Genomic DNA, 21,730 nt, shown 5'->3' on the forward strand with positions numbered 1-21,730 from the left:
AGAGGATTAAAACTAAAGGATTATCAAAAGTTTACTACCAGTCGAGACTTCTTTACGAGAGCCTTTTTCGTATCATACTACTCGAGAAGCGTAACGGTTTGAAAGTAAAAGAGGGTGAGAAATCATATCTACCTCCTATTGCAAAAGGGAATTTTTTTACGACCCACTTTCAGCTTATGCCAATTCCAAGGCTTTCCATAGTACGAATTTTCATCTCATACGTGAACCGACAGAAGATGAAAGATTAATTTTTTTCAACCGTTTCTACTCATTTATTTTCTTCCTTTCCCTTTTTTTTTACGTTTCTTTTTTATTTATTCTTCTTCTTCTTCTTCTTCTTCTAATTCTTATTCTTATTATTTCTTTTCTAATAAACACATTCTATCCTTTTATTTTTCTAACGATACTCGAAATACACCTCAGTTCCTATTATCGCTCTAATGTATTTTTTTTTTTGCAAAAACCCAAGCACCAAAGTTCTTCGATGTTAATGGAAGAAAAAGCAGGATGTGAGAGAAAGAGAGAGAGGAAGAAGGAGAGAAGCTTGCAAGAAGCTTCCATCGTCGACTACCGATCGATCGAAGATACCGCTTGCACTTTGAATGTCGATAGAGAGAGAGAGAGAGAGACAGACAGAGAGAGAGAGAGAGAAAGAGAGGGAGAGGGATAGAGGGGAGGAGAAGAAAGAGAGAGATACCCTTTGAATAATTCGTTTCTTTGCATTTACCTTTACTTCGGCTAAAAAGGGGTAGTGTTTTATCGAATGCTGCATAAAATCGTGATAGTCATCTAATTCGCATAAAAAGCTTTCTCTGAATTTTTTCATTTTTGCATAATATAATTATGCCAATAATTTCTATATGTATACTAATCGTATTAATATTAGAATATATTTAAATACGAAAGTAAAATTCGACAAAAAATTCTAGCCCATTTCTTTTCTTTTGTTTCTTTTTAATACCATAATTATCATATTTAAGCAATTTTTTGTTACATTATTTAATTAACCATAAATCCTTATTATAGTTTTTATTTTTTTCAAAATAAATAATACAGCAAAAATATTGCACAGATTTATTGGTTAACTTAATAATTTATAATGAATTAATACTAAAATACCTATACTATTCTCGCATTACTATAAATATAATGGTTGATTGAAAAGTATTTAATCTCAAATAAATTTGTATATCGTTTTTTAAATTAAAGTGAGTTTCTATGTTAGGTTTAAAACTTTTCGATCCACTCATGGTATATTTAACTTCAATTTTGTGGAAATTGGATTCTAGTAGATGTCATTTAATCATGTCATCCTGTTTCCATTTGAATAAATCAGTTTAATAGATGTATTGTTCAACCTACAAACAGGATAAATCTTATCAAGTTTCAAGGCAAGTCTCGAAGAGTTCAACTACGAAAGTAAAGAACAATGGAGGCCCATATGCGAGTACATAAGTGAATACATATATATATGCATGTATATAAGTAAATGAATAAAGTAGATTCATGGTTGGTACTTTTATATATGTGGAAATTAGAAAGGTTCAAAGACGAGGTCGACGTAGAAGAAATAAACGTGGGCATGTGGCCAGAGAATCTCGATCTTACGGATTCTTCTTCTTCTTGCTCTTAGGAGCAATGACTCACGTCCACCATCGAGCTCTGGACCACCTATAATAGCAACCGTACTGACACACATACACACATGCACGAACGTAAACTCTGGTGGAATCATAAGTGGCAAGAGCTTGCTGAGAAAACGTCCGATTGACTCCATTAAACCGGAATAGAATTCTACGATATTACTTTGAGGTACTCTAGATATTTGAACATATATATATATTTTTTAATTTGATAACAAGAAAATGTTAAATAAAACAATTATTTTCATTATCATTCAAAAAGATAGAATTCTATCATTTAACAGGATAATCTAATTTATAAAGTAAATGATGGATGATTCAAAACTAAACGATTGACCGATCAAATTTTGTTCCATGTATCAGGTGTTATTAATTTTATATTAATAATTCAACAGGTGTGCATGTGTCTACTTGTGTGACATGAGCTAACGATATCACAAACGAGATTAGAACAAAAATGATGAGTCCAATTTGACGACGTGGTTCTGCTGTTATCGTACCTTGTTTGATTATGGATGGAATGAAAAGGATTATGATAAGAAATAAGGGGTACGTTTTATTAAAATAGTATCTTTTGTTCGATAAAATTGATGTTAAAGCACATAGGAAATCACGATAATTGGAGGTGGCTCCCCCTTCCACGCGGGACTATTTTTTGGACAATCAATAAAGCGTGCGTCACGAGGCATCGTCGATTCTGACGGATGATTTTCTAAAAGGATAGCACGTTGAACAAAAGGTCGGGGTGTTATAACCAATGGAAATAACAGAGGAAGGCAGAACATCGTTGTAGGAATTGTTCCTCGATTTGAAAAAAGCACACGAACGGGAAGCACATACGAAATGGAGCCATTGTTTCGCGCAGACGTTCGACTCGTCCGCGCACCTACACACGATTCATGGAGTCATTACGAAACACGAGCGCCTGGCTCGTAGGAGAAACCTTTAAGTTTTATCTCTACGTTCTCGACCGATAAAAAAAAAGAAAAAATACTTGAGTAGTAAAAATCGATCGTAAGTTGACTGTTAAAAAAGGTCAGAATAATTTGATGCAGCCAGAAAAGAGAGAAGAAAATATAACGTTTGAGAATTAATTGTCTCACTCTCTCTCTCTCTCTCTCTCTCAAAGATACTATGTGTTAGAAGGTCAAAAAAAAATGAAGGCCAACACTAATGTAAGAACGATAGATAGCATCAGGAAATGATAGATAGCTGTAGGTAAAAACAGGAGTAGCAGTAGCAGCAATGATAACATTATCAAGAGAAGCAGCAGGACAGCAGAACAGCAGGAGTAACAGCAACAGCAGCAATAGCAGAGCAGCAGCATTCAACGTCCAACTGACCTGATTCTCCGTGCTGAGTAGCTTGAGCTGCTCGTTAAGGAGGCTAAACTTGGTGCTCTCTTCCTTCCTAAGGGCTCGTTCCTTCTTCAGTTCCGGACTCCAAAAGGTCTTGATACTGTGCATCGAGCTACCGAGTTTCTGATTCGTCAGCTCGAGTTCTTTCTTGAGATTACCCAATTCCCTTTGTAGATCATTGTTCTGATGTTGTAGCTCACCGATGTAACCACCGCTGTCACGCAGCATGTGGGGATTAGGACTTTGCCTGGCCGATCTTGATCCATATATTTCATCCTCGAGATAAAGACTCCGATCGCGGCTACGTTCACGCGGTTCCCGAATCGGTACGAACTCTCGATCATGACCGAGAATACCGGCCGAAGCACGATCGAGGCTAGTGTACCCCGTCGACATGCCCGCCGAGCTGGACATGGCGGGTCTCGAGGCGCTTCTGGATCTATGATGTCCGCTGCTACCCCCGCCCCCTGTCGACATACTCCTGCCCCTCTCCTCGAGCATGACGGGACTGGCGAGGTCCTCGTCGCGAGAGTAGTACGGGCTTACCAGCTGATGGTGATGGTAGCTGCCGTATCCGAGGTGCTCAGGCGAATTGTTCCCGCTACGCGTGCCCCTCTTTCGTCCTAGAGGACTTCCGCGACCGCTCGCGTAACTTCTCGAGGGGCTACGGTCGACGGTCGGTAGTTCCCCGACTCGACGACCGCTTCGTGGTGAGCGGGTGCCGCCTCCCGGACCTACCACGCCGCTGCCGCTCGAATAAGGATCGCGAGACATCTCGCGACCACCCCCTTTTCTCTTTTCTCAAGCCCCTACCACACCACAATACTCTCCCTCTTCTCTTCTCTACTCTCCTCTCCTATCCTCTCCTTTCGTATTCTCTCCTCTCTTCAAATTCTCCTTCTCCTTCTCTTTCTACAAACCAGGAGTTTGTGACAATCGGGGTTTAGTCCTTTGACCGACTCTTTACGATCCCCACTTCTTCTTTTTCTTCCTATTATTCTTTTTCTTCTTCTTCTTCTTCTTCTTCTATCTCTTCTCCACCTTCTTGTCCACCTCCCCCTTTTAACCACCCGTCAGATCAAGCACTTTCAGTCACACCGTCGCGCCCTTACACTTTTGCACGCATCCTCATAAATAACGATCCGTCTGGCTTGTTCGCAAAGCACAAGCAGCAGCAGCAGCCTCTCTTCTCCGCCGTCCTCTTTTTCTTCTTCTTCTTCTTCTTCTCCTTCTTCTTCTTCTTCCTCTTCCTCTTCCTCTTCTTCTTCCTCTTCCACTTCCTCTTGTTCTCTCTCTCAGCTCTGTTTTCTCTTCATCGTTCCTCAGCTAGTCGTAGAATTGCTAACGAGCCTCCCTCAACCCCATTCTCACTATTTCTCACGAAGTTCTACACCGTCGGCGAGCACGTGTGCTCCTAACACCCCGAAAAACTGATGATCTTTTTCTATCCTCTTTCACTTCCTTTATTAATCGTTCGATCCCGGGATCTTTCGTCCGTTCGAAGGTGAAGTCTACTCTACGCGAAGGTATAAATCCACGAACTAGGATCATCGATATAAAAATCGTAGCAGTTTAACGAATACCCTCCTCTATCTTCCTTTTATTTTCCTGTTCTAGGTTTCTAAGGCTCGCCCATTTGAATAATAATGATAATAATAATAATAATAACGTATACTGGTCCATTCTCTCATCCCGGCGTTTCTCTTTTTTATAACTAGCACACAAACACACCCACACCTACTACACCTACACCTACACCTACAGCTACACCTACACCTCCACCTTCACCTCCACCTCCTCCGGCTCGTAACGTACTACGCGCGTGGGTCAGTATGTACGCGTGAGGTCACGACCCTTCTTCGTCGGCGATCGATCTTTGACCTTCTTTCGGCGACGAACCTCATCGAGCGAAGCCCGAGATCGAGGAAGAGAGAGAGAAATACAAGAATGTTAATATTAATATTTACTATTATTCCATTTCTTCTTAGATTATTTTCTTTCCTTTTCCTCTTCTTCGTCCTGTTCCTGTTTCTCCTCTTCCTCTTCCTACTACTTCTCCTTTACCACCCCTTATACCCTCTTCCGGCTCCTCTTGAACTCTCTTTCTCTCTCTCTCTCTCTTTCTCGTCCTTGCGACGTGCACCCCGGACGAGGTGAAATTGACGGTACTTTGAACACAATAATTGATGACGGATAGAACACGGTACTCTGTATATTATCAAACCTACGTACGCTCTTCTATACGAGCGTTTCACGTAACTCGAACGTAAGCTCCCTCCTCCTTATCGATCTCATCCTCTCGCGACTCTTCCGGTTCCGTCGTCGTCGTCGTCGTGTTCGTCGTCGTCTCCCGGTTCGTGATACCTGAAACGATTCTCTCTCCCTCTCTCTTTCTTTCTCTGATATTATTCGAAGCTAGGAGATGAAGAAGCTATCAATTGAGCCGGTACTATCATCATCATCACAACCAGCACTACCGACTCACGATTGTCCTGTACCATACAACCATCACCAACCACCACGACCACCATCACCACCACCGTCTTCCTTTTCTTCTACTGCTACTTCCTCTACTTCCTGTTTTATTTCTTCTTCTTCTTCTTCACGAGAACTAGCGGTACCAATTTTTACCGGTAGCACCACCAGCGGCACCGCGCGCGCGCACACTCTTTCGACTAAATACACGCAAACAAACAAACAAACCCACACGCATACACACGCCCGAGCACAGAACTTTAACACGTCTCTCTCTCTCTCTCTCTCTCTTTCTCTCTCTTCTTCCTCTCTCTATCTCTCTCTCTCTCTCAATCTTTTATTTTCCCTCTCTTGACACCTTATCCATCTCTTTCTCTCTTTCAGTGCGCGCGCGCTAACTCTCTTGCTCTCACGTTCCTATCTCTTTCTCTCTCTCTCTCTCTCTCTCTCCCTCTCGCCGGCGCGCGTCTTCTCTCGTGCGTCACGGAGAGAGAGATTTCGAAGAGAGAAGAGATTCACGACCCACGACGGATCCGCGCGCACTGACACTCTACTCTAATGCCGAACCAGCCACACCGGCCAAGAACGACGCCAGCCAAAGACCACCCTACCCCCACCACTTGCAAATCCTCACCACCATCACCACCACCACCACCACCACACTATCTAACATTCCCGCCCTTAAAACTTGCTACTACACATGATCCTCCCTGCTACTACGAGCATCACCATCCACCACTATTAGATTTTACTACTACTACTGCTACTACTATTACTACTACTACTACTACTATTAAACTACACCATCATTTTCTACGACACTAGCGCCACCATCCACGTCACCAACGTCATCGACGACGACAACAACAACGACGACGACGACGACGACGACGTCGACGCGTATTCTCGCCCGCTCGATTTTCTATTCTCTAAGCCCTTACTCCACCACCCCCTCAACCACCCAACAATCTCAACATACTCCCAAACCCGCCCAACCCGCCCACCCCTCGGCCGCCCATCAACCTCCCTTCTCCCACCAGCCATCTCTTTTACTCCATCTCTTCTCTTCTCCTTCAACGGCCCCTCCACCCCACACCCCGCCTACCCAAACCCCCGTTCACCCCTATTTTACCTTTTCCATCCGGATTCTCTCTCATCGACTCGCGCCCCACCTTCGAAGTCTTGCGCGCGAAGCTCTACCCGGTGCGCAAACGCCCCCGCAAGCGCTTTGGGATTAAATGCCGAGAAACGATCTTTATCGTGGGCGCTAAATTTTAACATATTTTTCCTTTACTTTTTTTGCACAATCCAATTTTTTTATCCGTCATTACTTTTCAATTTTTCAACGCAACTTTTGGAGTTTGGAGGTCACGTAAATTAGAATTAGTTTTCGAATAATTTAAGGAGATTTCATTTTTCGGCGCGATCCCTTTGAAGAGGGTATTTATTTTTTGGCGGTACGTTTGAAATTTTTATTATCCAATTTGGATGTCCTGTTAAATATGAAATCGAATATATTTATGAGTTGTCTTGTTATTAGGTCAATTAAAGTTAATGTTTTGTTAATAGTAATTTGAAGACTTGTTTTATATTCACGTCAAAGATTAATTTGTTTCTTTTTTCGTTATTGTTCGTTTGAGATTAGAATGGAAATAGGAATTGTTGGAGAAGGTGATCATTGGATTTAAAATTTTGATGTTAAGCAAATATCTCCTTTAAGTCGACAAACAGTCGGGGTTTTTGAAAAGTACGAGCCAGCACTGAATGCACGTTCTAGTTCGAATCTACCCTCCTTTCACCCCTGACGACCATCCACCCAGCGTACGTCGTTGCAATCAATGAAGCTACGATTCACCGAGCAGTGCCGTACGATCGTCGACCGTACTCTTTCTCGTTTATTTTTGCAGTCTCGCCCACGAGAGAGAGAGAGAGAGAGAGAGAAAGAGAAAAAAGAAAAAACCCACGTATAGATGTAGAAAAAAATATTTCCTCTCCAATAAACAAAATAATAAAATTTATATTTACGACAATATAAAAAGTAATAATAATCTCTCGTGTGTAGCATTTAAAAATAGAATAAAACGAATAATTGAAAAAAAAACAATTCTTTCATAATTATACTCTAACACGATTCCTATCAATTATCATCCTCTCTAATTGTAAAATCTAAGAACGAACGTTACATGAATCATGCAGTGTCCTAGACAATATATACCTACACTTATTATACAATTTCCGGCACGTGAACTAGTGTCGTAACACGCACGTGTTTGATTATACGACCAAAGAATGCTCCTCTTATCAACGGATTACGATTGTCGATCGAAAAACAAATTTTTTAAACTTTACCAAAATTTTGTTTTGTCATTCGAAAAGAAAAAAAAAAGAAAACAAAAAATCACAATTATAAATGCAAACAACAATTTTTATGCGAAATTATTAATAACGAGATCGAAGAAAAAGGGGTAACGCAAGAAAATTTGTCCGTAATATTCATTCCTTCTTTCATATAATATATGTGATCTCCACTTTAAACTAAATCTTTTTCAATAAAAATTTATAACATCGTCCAATCAACGCTCGGGGTCGTTCATCTTCCAACGATCCATTAACATAAATCTGGGTTCGTCCATCGTTATACCTCTTATCCTCTTTCTCTCTCTCTCTCTCTCTCTCTCTCTCTCTCCCTCACTCTTTCTCTTTCTCTACGATCAACCCATACTATTACACGACTCTACATGTACGCGTATACAGGTTAATACGATATTCAAGCGCGTCGCATTCGTTTCAGCACGTGTAATTCACCTCGCGGTGCTCTTATAAGAGGAGGCAAACGCGCAAACTCGTATTTTACGATCGGAGGCGTCTCCTTTGGATAACACGCCGTCTCGACCACGTCGCTTGTATTCTCTCTTCACCGATCTCATTTAATTGTCCACCGAGTTTGTTCTCTGTAATTTTCTACCTTCCCTCATTTTTTATCTTCTTTTGGTTACTTTTTTCTTTTTTACTGATTTCTTTCATTCAGTTACATCCAGATTATTAGTTACATATCAATAATTTCATCTAACCATCTCTACGCTACTTATTATACTCTTTTTTCTTTTTTCTATACACGTCCCTGATATTATATTTCTTTTGAATCTATCACGAGATTTTTAATTTTCTTTTTTTTTATAATTTATAGACGTTGTCATTTTTTAAAAACAAATTATTCAGTTTGATAATCTCTCTTTCTCCCTTTCGCTGAAAAATTATTATTACTATCTGAGATTTCTTTGAATTTTTGTTAAACTCGTTTTACACACCTAAGGAGGGTTTATCCCTGTTAGTGGTTTCCCTTTTAGTCGCCTCTTACGACAAGCAGGGATTACTGAGAGGGTATTCTTACCCGCCCCCTCACGGGTATATTATTATCATTATTATTATTGGTAGTATTAATATGCACTTTAACAGAAATAAAATTTTGTATTCAACAAAGATTTTGTTTTATTCATATATTTTATTGAATAATATCCTGAATTAATTAGCATATCGATAACTTAATCTAATTATCTTTACGTTGGCTATTATACTTTTTTATTTTATACACACGTATCTCATATTATTTTTCATTTTTTTCCGAATCTAGTCCCATCATTTCATTTGTATTTTTTATAATACATTGACGCGATGATCTTTTAACAGTAAATTCCTCATTTTGATAACCTTTTTCTCTCATTGAAATATTATTATTGTTTTTGTTATTAATGTTATCAGTATGCACTTTAAGAAAAATAGGATTTTGTTATCAGCAAACCGAAAAATCGATAGACGTATAACGATTTTTTGTCAAATCCATTAAAATCACTCTTCGAGTGGACTGATAACGTTTTAAAAACAGTGCGTTATCTTTCATCTAAACACAAGTAAACACAAATATTATCCGAGAAATGATGAAGATGACCCATTATCTCGAGGGCCCATTGAACTCCGTATTTAATCGTTTTACCATCGATTTCGAATTATTTACTCCTATAAAAAAATGCGAAAAGAAATAAACAATGGAAGAAGATTGATTTTTTTTTATTATTTCAAATTACATTTAAAGTATATACTGTCAGTCTTGCATTGAGAATATGAACGATTTTATAGGTTACGAATAATTAATCTAAAAAATATTTGAAATTAATTATATATTTGTGTTAAGTCCTACTATCAGACACCTTCAAAACTTTTTTATATTGGAGTGAGGGAATTTTTGCTTTTTGTGATCACGAAAATATTGATTAAAATACAAAAATAACGAAAGAGGAAAGAAGAAATTTAGAAAAAATGTTTTGGAATTATTAGGCTTCAGAATAGGTACTAAATTAAAGTAAATTTAGAAATTTTTAATAACATGAATTTAATAAGTATGATTTTAAACATAATCAGAAAAATATATATATATATATATATAAATACACATTTAGAATTTTTGATAACGCGAAATTAAAGATTACAAAATTTTCTTTCTAATTATTATTATTATTATTATTATTATTATTATTATTATTATTATTATTATTATTATTATTATTATGTATTATATGCAATCTAGTAGATATTAAAATATTAATGAAAAAACGAGATTACTCTCATGTTACGTAAGATTTGATAAAATATATACAAGACCCATTATACTCATTAATACGTTATGGTGTTATTTCCATAAGAGATTAACCACGAACGATTATTTTGAAAATACGTTGAAGATAAAGTATCTCTTGCAAAAGAAAGAAAAAAAAAAAATCGAAGCAAGCGTATTATCTCAAGACCCATCGACTTACTTTATACTCTACCTGCACGATTCTCAACGTTATGAAGAAAAAAATAATAGCATATAATTAAATAGAATTAATTAAATTAGGTCAAGCGCTTCAACGTTAGAACGGTATCTACGATGAATACTCAAGTAGCAGTTAATTAATTTTTTCCAAAAATAACTATCCAAATTTTCTAAGACTCGATGTGAAAAAATTATATATTATATATATATAATATATAAATGATATAAATAAAAAGAATTCTTTGTCTTACGATGAATCCTTTTCTCATGTATCCATCTTATGACAAATCAATGTAAGACTTCGATAAGAAAAATTATCCTAAAATTTGTTCCCAGAAACAAAGATCAATATAAAAATCCATACAATAGAAAAATATTACTAAAAAATTATTTAAAAAATTCCTTATCAAACTCTTTATCTTCCAATGAAACTTCTCTCTCTCTCTCTCTCTCTCTATTCCTTTTTCTAACATAAATTATTAACACGAATTTATCCTTATCCTTCTTATTACAGGTCGTCGTCCTCGGACGAATGAACGAACACATTTTCACGAAGGGGAACATTAAGGATCACGACTTTGCGTCTGTAGAAGGAAAAGAAATAAATAAAAATAGAAAGAAAGAGGAAAAGAGAAAAAGAGGGAGGCAGGGAAGGAGAGAGAGAGAAAGAGAAAGGACTGGTTTAGTCTCACTTGACCGTGAGCACTCGTGGGGCCAAAGTGATAAAAGTTAAGTGCCGGGCTAAGGTCGTTAGCACTCTGCTCACCGTTCTTCTCCTTTCTCAGGTTCCTACACACGCGACCACCGAACAAATTCACTCTCTTTCTCTCAGTCAGTGTATCTGTATCTTTATCTGTCTGTCTCTCTCTCTCTCTCCCTCTCTCTCTTTCCCTTTCTTTCTATGTTTCTCTTCGTTTATATCTACTCGGGCTTCGGTTGGCATAGCTTGGTAGCATCATCGTCAGTAGACGATGACCGCTCGTTGCCAACGGATCGTTCTTGTCCGACAAAGTGTTTTACTTAAAGTCCATTCTTGATCATCACCCATCAAAGAAACATGTGGCTCTCATCTTTGATAAATACATTATTATTTATAAAACTCTTAGCTTCGTTACCAACACCATCCGTCCAATTGCATTCATTTGCTGGATCATGGGTGGTACCAACGAAAGGTGAAATTTGGCCAAAACCCAATGAGAGATTAGTTAAAAATGAATTTTATTTTTTACGACCATCCACATTCCAATTTCATGTAAGTTTTATATTAATCTATTTTATTTTTTTTTATTTATTCGTTATTTTTAGATCTATTGTTTATTATCTCATCTTTTCTTTATTCCTTTTTAATTCGTTTATGATATCATTGAAATTTTTCTTACATATAACATTTATTTTCTATTCGCGTTTTTTTTTAATATATCTTTTAGACAACAAATGAGAATTGCGATATTATTAACGAAGCTATCGAAAGATACAAGGGTATTATCTTAACCGAAGCACGAATAGCAAGAATCAATGAGAAAGGACAATCCAGGGCATCGGTAAGAAACGATGCATTCTTCAAAGGAGAACTAACCAGCTTGGACATTCAATTGAAGAACCCTTGCGAACACAACGGAGAACATTGGCCACATTTATTCATGAATGAGAGTTGTGAGTTAAATACACACATTTAAAAACATAAACGAACTAACTTTCTTCGTATTCAATATGCATAAAAATGATTATTGACAGATACATTTTTATTATGTCGACTTTAAATGGAAAGTATTTCCTGCAAATTCTTATCTCTTTAAACGCGATTAGAGAATGTACTAGTTTAAATGTATTATTAAAATATCGTGTCAAGATACTATGATGCACGAATAGTATTTGCTTTGACGTTATGAATAACAAATGATCGATGCGCAAAACATACTTACTGCACAACGATATATTCATAAAATGATAATTTCTTTCTTTCTTTCTTTTTTTTGGCATGTATATTCTACGAACTCGGGGATTCCAACTGTTCGAACATATTAATCATAAAAATCGAATAAAAAAAAGCATCGTAATGATAAAGTGATTACGCAAATATTTATTTATTTCAAATGAAAGAACTTGTAGTATTGAATGAGTAATAAGAGACTAATCATTTTTATAATAATTACTGAGAATCAGCAAAGCATGTGCAATTAAAATACGTGACTAAAGATTAATCTTCTTCCAATCATTGCTAACGATTAAAGATTTGTTCGAGTAAATCTTGAAAAAAATTTATTTTTAATCTTTTATGATGTAATATTTCCTATGGGTTCGGTATAATCATAAAATTTATTAGGTTCCTATTTAAAAAAGAAGAAGTGTATCTTGACACTAAATAAAAACTACTAAATTTTTCACATTTAAAATCACGTAACTTCTGTGTTAGAACAATTTAAAAAAAATAATAATATTATATTTTCTCGATAAAAATGTATAACATGCTATATATATATATATATATCAACATAAAAATCATTATATTTTTATAAATTAACAGATCATTTTTAGAGAAATAAAATAAATAAAATTAAAAAAATACTTGAATGCGTGACTTTGAAGTTACATGATTAATAACAGAGGATTAATTCATTCTCGCTTTGTTCATTTTTGATTGTATTAAATATTAAAGAAGGAAGAAGTATAGTTCGATTACATTCCTATGTAATGAACATCTGTACGCACGTCACAACTTTTCTAATTCGCGATAATGAACGAGTTGGTAATCGAGCCAGTGGAACAGACAGATAGATCGAAATAAGCGAGACGAGCAATAAGATGAAATTGATCAGTCTCTTTGCGTTTCTTATCTCTTATTCCTCTTCTTCTTCTTCTTATTATTATTCTTCTTCTTCTACTTCTTCTTATTCTTCTTCTTCGTTCGCGAAACCGTCCGAGGTCATTGCGATTAGAAACGAAAGATAAAACGATTACACGTACCTACTCTTCTTCCCTTCTTCTTTTTCTTCTTCATCTTGTCTTTTCTTTCTTTTCCAATCGATCGACGATAAGAGGAACCAACTCTGACTTTTGCAGACATTCTCGAAATAAATGGAACGTCAGTCAGTGCCAGTCTATCAGCTGATTCCGTTTGGGGAGTACTTAGAGGTCTTGAAACTTTCTCACAAATACTCGTTCCATCTGGAGACGGTCCTATCGTAAGTTAATTTTTATTTGATTTAACTAATCGGATAATTTTTTAATGGATCAGTATTTAAAGAAAAAATCTTACATTAGTATGGTATAATATTATTAAAATGTAAGTGTGGAGACTGCTATTTATTGAATTAATATTTAAAATAAAATATTAGTATGAAATATAAGTGGTTTTAGTATATTTATAAACAAATATTATTTAATATATACTTTGTATCGAGTACTTATTATAAATAATAACATATAGTCATTTATACTAAAAAAAATATTAACATATACTGACCAAAAAGATTTAAAAAATACTAAACCAATAAACAAAAACATAATTAATGATTTAGAATCAAATATTCAAACTGTCTATCAACTTATTACAAATTCTACTATCCAAGAATAAAAAAAAACTGTATTACGCATAAACATTTAAAAAATTATAATTAAATTAATAGAATATAAAATATGGTTACACATTGTTTAGTTAAAACTACAATGCCAAACAATCGTGGATACTCCAAAATTACGACACCGAGGTCTACTAATGGATACTTCTCGTCATTATCTACCACTATCCGACATCTTTCTAACCCTGGATGCCATGTCTTACAACAAACTAAACGTTCTTCACTGGCACATAGTAGACGACAATAGTTTCCCTTATCAAAGTTCTAGGTACCCAGATTTATCAGCAAAGGGTGCCTATCACTCTTCTATGGTTTATACACCCAATGATATTCAAAGAATCGTTGATTATGCGAGATTACGTGGTATTCGTGTTATGCCAGAATTTGATACACCTGGACACGTAGCAGCTTGGGGTTTAGCTTATCCCGAATTTCTGACCAAGTGTTACGGTTAGTTAGAATAATATTAGTGTTTACGAAGAAAAATATCTTAAAATATATAATTATATTTTATTTTAGATTCTACCGGTAACCCAAATGGTAAACTTGGCCCGATAAATCCAATAAAATTTGAGGTTTACGAATTCATGAGAAATCTTTTTTCCGAGATAGTTCAAGTTTTTCCAGATCAATACGTTCATCTCGGAGGCGACGAAGTACCATTTGAATGTTGGGCTAGCAATCCCGAAATCAAAGCGTACATGGTAGCAAACAATATGTCGAAAAATTTCCCGTTACTCGAAGGGGAATACATTGCCAGACTTTTAGAGATCACTAATAAGTTGGATGCCAAATCGATCGTATGGCAAGAGGTAAACTTTATTTTATATCTATATTAATCTATTTCCGTGAAAATTTTCCATTTCCCAGAATATATCGGAAAATGTTTGTTATTACAGGTTTTCGACAATGGCGTAAATCTGCCTGATAACACTGTAGTACACGTGTGGACCGGACGTTGGCAAAACGAACTAGAAAAAGCAACAAAAGCCGGACATCCGGTTTTGTTATCCGCTTGTTGGTATCTCGATCACATAAGCAATGGAGGCGATTGGAAAAAGTATTACACGTGCGATCCTCTCGGATTTCCGGCACCGTCCCAAGTCAACGTGAGAGATCTCATGTTGGGAGGAGAAGCTTGCATGTGGGGCGAATTCGTTGACAAGTAATTACAATATTGTTTTTCTTTTTTTTTAAAGAGTCTTCCAAAAGACAAGAAAAAATCAATACTGGTTTATCAACTAGAATATATTTTATATATATATATATATATATATATATATATATATATGTTTCTGTTTAAAAGAAATATAAAATAAAAAATATTGTGCGTTTAAAATTAGGAAGAAAATGAATCTCCAGTTACAGAATTGCTAAAAAAAAAATATGAGCTCATAATACGACCACGCAGTAAATCTGTCAACAAATATTTTTATAATTTTTCAATTCCTGTGCATAAAAAAAATATTTTGTTAATATTTCTATACGGATATTGTTAGTCAAAAGTTTGTAATTGATTATTAATAATCCAATTTTCAGATATTTTTATTAATTTCTGCTAATTACGAATTGGTGTGTTTTTATTATGTTTTCTTTTCTTTATTATTCAGGAACAACGTTCATCCAAGAATTTGGCCACGAGCATGTGCCGCAGCTGAACGTTTGTGGAGCGAGCAAGCGGAAAGTTTGAATGATGCTTCGAGACGCCTGGAAGAACACGCTTGTCGTATGAACAGGCGAGGTGTACCAGCTCAACCACCGAACGGACCAGGATTTTGCGTTCTTTGATTAGTCATGTCTAAGTTTATAAATGAAATTTCCATCAACAGATTTTCTTCCTCATTGATAATATAATATCACGCGAAATGCATACATTCTCTTTCTATTTTCTCATCTTTTCATATATTTAAATAAAGTGAACAATTTCAACAACCATATATACTTAGATTATTGTCATTCACATTTCTTTTCGAACATGCAACGATATCGAGTCACTGTTCCTAGCAAATAACAAGTGACTTAACGTAGTCATGGAAACAGAAAAATAAACATAAATCTCAAAGTTTTCCTATTTCCCAACTCACCTACTACAAAATTTCAAGTAATCTTCGATTTTCTCGAAGAACGTATACCATCGTTTACATCAGATGAACGGACCTGCGATATTGATGACTTAACTATAATTCATATCAAAAATAAAATTAACAGGTAAAAATAAACATACAAATTCTAGATTTCAATCATTTTAAATTCACATTTATCAAAAATTCACGAGAATACGATCAATAAAACGTAATAGTACTATCTATGAGATAAAATTCTTATCAACTTGATATATTAAATCCAATAACATTTCATATAGAAATATTTAATTTTATATTTGATTTTATTATAGCATAAGAAGATATCGATTCGTTCGATGAAACTACTAGAAGGTTAATTAGGATTTGATAGAAATGAAAGAAATTTAAATATGTGTTCTCCCAGTCCATGTAGCACTACAATTTGCACACCACCAAGATGCTATACAATACCTTGCTCAGTACCTTCTTGCATGCCACCTTGTCCACCAGCTTGTTATCCTTGCCTACCTTGCGTACCTTATACGCCTCTAATACAATGTAGGCCACCTTGTCCGCCTCGTTGCCCACCGAGACCAACCAAGACAGTAGTTCGTATCACGATTCGATGTTCTTAATTAAAATCCAGCTGAACTGAACTAGATGAGAAAATAAAGTTCCATCTTAACGATAAGAAAAAAAAAATACATATTTTAATCATAAAATATTTAAAATTATTCTTGGTACATCATGTAGAAACTACAATTTGGATGAATCAAATAGAATTTGTTAAACAAAATTTAGCTCAGAAGTATACTTGTTATTTACGTACTACAAATAATAAATCAAGTATATCTTGTTGAACAAAATTTAATTCAACAATCTATTGGTAATAAAATGTAGTTCTACCAATTAGATACTGAATTAATCTTATAAAATTATGATATATTAGGTGTATTTACGACCTTGTCCACCCTGTCCACCATGTTGTCCAATGCCTTGTCCTCCAAAGGTGGTGGTAACATGTCCTCCCCCTTGCTCACCATGTCCTCTCCCTTGTTCTCCATGTCCTCCCCCTTGCTCTCCATGTCCTCCCCTTTGCTCACCATGTCCTCCCCCTTGCTTACCTTGTCCTCCACCACCTCCAACTTGCGCTTATGTTTGCACACCAAAATACGTACCTTGTATGCCCTGTCCACCTCCTACACCACCAGTTTGCTCACCTTGTAGACCACTTATTCGTTAGTATCACGTTTTAAATTTAAATAGAAATAAACGAAGGCTATAATATTATGAAATAATAATTTGAATTTATTTTTGGCAGTACCTTGTCCACCTTAACAAGAATTCAACCGATTTAGAGCAAACAATTTTGTCATTTTAATTGGATTAATGAAGTCGAAAAGTTGATCGCAATCATATTAATTTTTGTATGTTACATAAAAGATTTATCAAAGTTTGACAACCTCAAATATTTGCCGACCATAATAAAAAACGAATTTAATTATACTAACGAATAATAATAATATGATAACAAATTTATTGAAAACGATGGAATAATATTCTTCAATTAAATCTTCCAATATGTGTGAACCAATATCCTAATTAAAAACGTCTCGAAGATGGCTAACATTAATATAATGACAAATAAATTGAGGATACAAGATTCAACAACAAATTACGAAGTACTGTAAAAAATAGTTCATAAATTATTTTGCAAAATAATTCATTTTAAATATTAACATTATTATTAAGTTTGTGTATTGAAATTAAAAATATTCTATAAGTGTATCAGCTTTTCTCGAATAATTATCATCTAAGAAAACGAAAACTATATGAGAGAGAGAGAGAGAGAGAGAGAGAGAGAGAGAGAGAGAGAGAGAGAGAGAGACGTGTAGATAAAATAAAAATTTATCTTTTATTCCGACATAATATTAATAAGTTATTATAATATATAGAATAACAAAAAATAAAAACACGTGGAACCCATACGCGACTGAAGTGAAACTTCTTAAATATTTGATATCAGTCACTTTATTGTATTATTAGATTATTGATTATTTTTTCTTACACATTTATACTTGTACTGGAAAACAAAAATTATTAAAAGAGTCTGTACATACACATAACATACTTAAAATATTTACTTTATATATATGTTAACGTCATAACCGCAAATCCTTTCAAAAAATATTTAAAAAAAAAAAACTTTTTCTTTGAAAAGTTTTGGTAAATATTTTTTATACTAAAAGTGAATAGATTTTAATGAAACTTATATTAAACTAAATTACACTCTTTTGCCTACGCGTAGAATACCATATCGAGTTATAAATTTAGCATGTAAAGTTCAAGAAATGTCAGAGAATGCAATGCTGAAAATAGTGGATTATTGCAATTTCTTTAAAAAGTTTTGGTAACATATACATACATGTATTTCAGTTTTTAACGAATTATTTGATGAATCTAAATATTTCATCTGATTATTTAAAAAAAATACAAAGTTTTGAAGGACCAAGAAAAAGTGAATAATACTTAAACATGTTAATAAATTGACTAAAATTGGCGATTTTGTTTATCACTTATTTTTTAAGCAATCTATACGATTGTTCTAAAACAGGTGTCCATGACAACCCAATTTATGCTGTCATCTTGTAGCTTATTTTCATTTGTTGCAATGCCTTTCGCTGTAGTGATACTAAATCTGTACTGAAATACTCAATCTAATTTCTATTTTAATACTATGATTTAACGAGAATTATTTATAATACCAAATTGACAAGGTAGGAATAGAAAAATTTATATCATGAGCAAAAGGTAAGAAATATATTCTCTTTTTTCTTTTTTCTTTTCTTTCAAGAAAATCTTTTGGCTTCTACAATTTTTCTTTGGAAGCATTACATAAACGTCTTTACATAACCCCTATTTTATGATTAATTTCTAGGAAAGTTTCCGTGGAAAGGAATACTGCTGCCAAAGACGCTACTCGACGACCGAGCATACCCAGTATTCAAACACGAGTCTCTGCCATTTCTCAAAGGAGACGTTCTCGATCAGGAAAATCACCATTGCCTGAGGCAAACCTAAATCAAGGCACAATGGTACACATTTATAACTCAAAAAGAAATCTATCAATTGCAAAGATCTATTCAGATTTGTATTTTCCTCTATTGCAGACAAAATTATCAAAAACAATACTCGCGACTGGTGACAATGGTACGGCACCCCCAAAAACAGCATTCAATTCTCAGGACAAATCTAAAGAATTACGTTCAAGTTCGTCACCGCGATTAAAAAGTTTTCCAGCTGAAAGAATTCGTAAATTAGACAATCCAACATTGTTTGATAATAAACCGATAATGATTATGGCTAATCAAAATTCTGAACGTTCGGATGCATTATTCGTGCCAACTTCCTCGGTTCCTAATCACGAGCATGGTGATCATAGGATGAATAATGGGCATCAACATCAGTCACAGGTGAGCACAAAATATATATTTTTTTAAATATGATTAAACAGAGTAATAAACCGATTCGTTTCGATTAATCCTTTAGACTGCGGAAAATACGTGCCAACAACAAATTTGCACGATACATCAATCAATTCCACAATCAGACGGTGCGGTGACTTATCGAGTACACGGTCCAGATAGACATCGGCCGAATGTACCACATGGACATCAATCGTACGTAAATCCTATGACTGCATCTACCACATTGGCTTATGTTCACAATGGTCAAACACCTGTAGCTCAATCGTCTACACCAATTACGCTGGTACATCCACAGCAATCTTTTAGAAATTCTAACGAAATGACGAATGTGCAAAAAGAAAATAATTGGGTTAAAGATGAACTACCTAAAGTTGTTGATTTAGAAAAACAACCTGTTGGTGGACGAAACTTAATGTTGCATAGGCAAGCCGTGATGCAAGAAAGACAACAACAACAACAACTACAACAACAGTTACAAACACGATCTCATCCAGCAATGTATTCAAACGATCATTCAATATCTATACCACCTTCGAACAATTTTAATTCAACTCAAACTAATTCTAACCCAATCGTAATGCGTGAAAATCCTCAGCAAATTTATCAGCAACTTCAAAATAATGTAACAAATCAGCAACAGATGCAGCAACGTGCAATTAATCAACAATTTCAAATGATGCCTGGACAACAGCAAATACAACATCTGCCTAATGTTAATCAAGGTACTTATTATAATTATTTTACTCAACCTATGCCTGAAAAAATGAGAGGTTCTTATGGAATGACCTCGCCTCAAGATGCAAATATTAATCAAACAAGAAATACTCAGAACGCTATAGTATCGATGCAACAAACACAACAATTAATTAATCGACAGAATAAAATAACACCGAGCAATCAAATATCAATCGATAATCCAAATATAAATTTTCAAATCAAACCATATACGATTAACCTAGTTGACAATAATAAATCACAAAACGTTACGTACAATCATCATCATGGTCAAGTACCTCAATTATATCGACCACCGATTCCAGGACAACAATTTGTAAATTATTATCAACAAAATATGATACCTCAAAATGATGCTCCTCAACAAATAATCACAACCGAAGTGCCTACAAATCTTGAGAAAAGAAATTTGAAATTCACACCTAAAATGATTCGAGATCAAGAACTTTTAGTTGCAACTATGAAACAGCAAAGAATATCCGATGAATTAATGCGAAGACAGTTTGATCATTTGTTAAGAGAACAACGGAGACAACTTGAATATCTTGAACAATTCCATCAAGAAAGTGAAACTCTTGATACGAAAAAGCAGGAAACACGAAAGAAGATACAAATGGATGAGAAACCTGAATGGATGGCTCATATAACTCCACCACATATTCCTTACAGTGATTTGGAAAAATTAAATACCAAAGTTCAAGAAGAAAATGTAATTCCATCGCAACAGCAAGTTAACGAAAATTATCCAGATGATTACAGTAAAATACAACAAAATAGAAATAATCAAGATATGGTGCAATCGACCCATGATCAATCTCAACAAAAAGTACATCAATTATGGCAACAACAAAATGTTAATTGGCAGCAACGAATGGGATTTCCAACAATAGGAACAGGAATACCACAGGGCTCGTATAATTCATCCCAAACTCATTTATTCAAATCAATGTCGGCTCCACCTCAACAATATTCTCAACATTTTGTTAACAATCCTATGCAATCGCAATATTCTTATTGGCAGTATCCTCAACAAATGCAACAACCATATCAACAGCAGTATTACCAAACACCGCAACAAGTTACGTGGCAACATGATCAGTCACAAAACGAAAAAAATTCCCGTCTTTCCAAGAAAGCCATTAGTCTGAACGATTTGAATATAAGGAATGTGGAACCATCGAGTTTATTGAAACTAAGATTATACAAGGAAGTAATCCGTCCTCAAAAACGTAACAACGGCTTGCAAGATCCAGAGACGATTCAAAAAGCTCTGGAAATCTTAAATAATCCAGAAAGTCATGTGGGCCTTGAATATCTCGCGAATCTTAATCGAAAGAAACCGAAAATTAAATTGAACGGTATACAAGATCCGAACGAAGTTACGCCGGATTTAATATCAAAACCACCAGGCTTCGATAATTCTAATTCGATAGCACGGAAAGGTGTCTCAGCAAATGGTCTAGAAAATAGTAGGAATCCTAATAATCCACTTCCTCAACCTTTAACACATTTAAAGAGATCTGAAATAAGAACGACTTGGAATGAATATCCTAAACAGAAACAGAACAATCCACGAAATC

The 21,730-nt window shown here is 35.0% G+C and overlaps 3 protein-coding genes across 6 annotated transcripts in view; 2 read left to right on the forward strand and 1 right to left on the reverse strand.

The window, feature by feature from the left end:
• The window catches only part of LOC106789584 (trichohyalin), a 75,498-nt gene extending 69,143 nt beyond the window's left edge, over positions 1-6,355 (reverse strand). For 3 of the 4 annotated variants that reach the window (XM_014753927.1, XM_014753925.1, XM_014753926.1), the window contains exon 1: positions 2,987-6,354. In XM_014753927.1, coding sequence (XP_014609413.1) covers positions 2,987-3,775 — 789 coding nt within the window. In that variant the 5' untranslated portion in view covers positions 3,776-6,354. Of the gene's footprint in view, positions 1-2,986 lie in introns of all 4 variants that reach the window. The other variant, XM_014753924.1, reaches the window with a different exon arrangement.
• A 4,875-nt stretch (positions 6,356-11,230) lies between these two features.
• Positions 11,231-15,801, forward strand: LOC106789613 (beta-hexosaminidase subunit beta-like). Its single transcript, XM_014753980.1, has 7 exons — positions 11,231-11,538; positions 11,714-11,939; positions 13,347-13,468; positions 13,942-14,314; positions 14,384-14,676; positions 14,764-15,029; positions 15,475-15,801. The coding sequence occupies exons 1-7, from the start codon at positions 11,344-11,346 to the stop codon at positions 15,650-15,652; spliced, it is 1,653 nt and encodes a 550-aa protein (XP_014609466.1). The 5' UTR covers positions 11,231-11,343; the 3' UTR covers positions 15,653-15,801.
• A 536-nt stretch (positions 15,802-16,337) lies between these two features.
• LOC106789576 (small proline-rich protein 2H-like) lies at positions 16,338-17,265 on the forward strand. The gene is made up of 3 exons (XM_014753915.1): positions 16,338-16,535; positions 16,877-17,165; positions 17,249-17,265. Exons 1-3 carry the CDS (start codon positions 16,338-16,340, stop codon positions 17,263-17,265), a joined length of 504 nt encoding a protein of 167 aa, XP_014609401.1.
• The last annotated feature ends 4,465 nt before the right edge of the window (positions 17,266-21,730 follow it).

Source organism: Polistes canadensis, unplaced genomic scaffold (assembly GCF_001313835.1).
Source record: "Polistes canadensis isolate GaletaPanama2010 unplaced genomic scaffold, ASM131383v1 scaffold_192, whole genome shotgun sequence".
NCBI lineage: Eukaryota > Metazoa > Arthropoda > Insecta > Hymenoptera > Vespidae > Polistes > Polistes canadensis.

What these genes read in the sequence shown, in the direction of transcription:
- LOC106789613 (XM_014753980.1), top strand. Translation starts at nt 11,344, where the DNA reads ATGTGGCTCTCATCTTTGATAAATACATTATTATTTATAAAACTCTTA. An exon ending in CATCCACATTCCAATTTCAT is followed by an intron (nt 11,539 to 11,713) that starts GTAAGTTTTATA and finishes TATATCTTTTAG; the next exon opens with ACAACAAATGAGAATTGCGA. An exon ending in AATCGATCGTATGGCAAGAG is followed by an intron (nt 14,677 to 14,763) that starts GTAAACTTTATT and finishes TTGTTATTACAG; the next exon opens with GTTTTCGACAATGGCGTAAA.
- LOC106789576 (XM_014753915.1), top strand. Translation starts at nt 16,338, where the DNA reads ATGTGTTCTCCCAGTCCATGTAGCACTACAATTTGCACACCACCAAGA. An exon ending in CGAGACCAACCAAGACAGTA is followed by an intron (nt 16,536 to 16,876) that starts GTTCGTATCACG and finishes ATGATATATTAG; the next exon opens with GTGTATTTACGACCTTGTCC.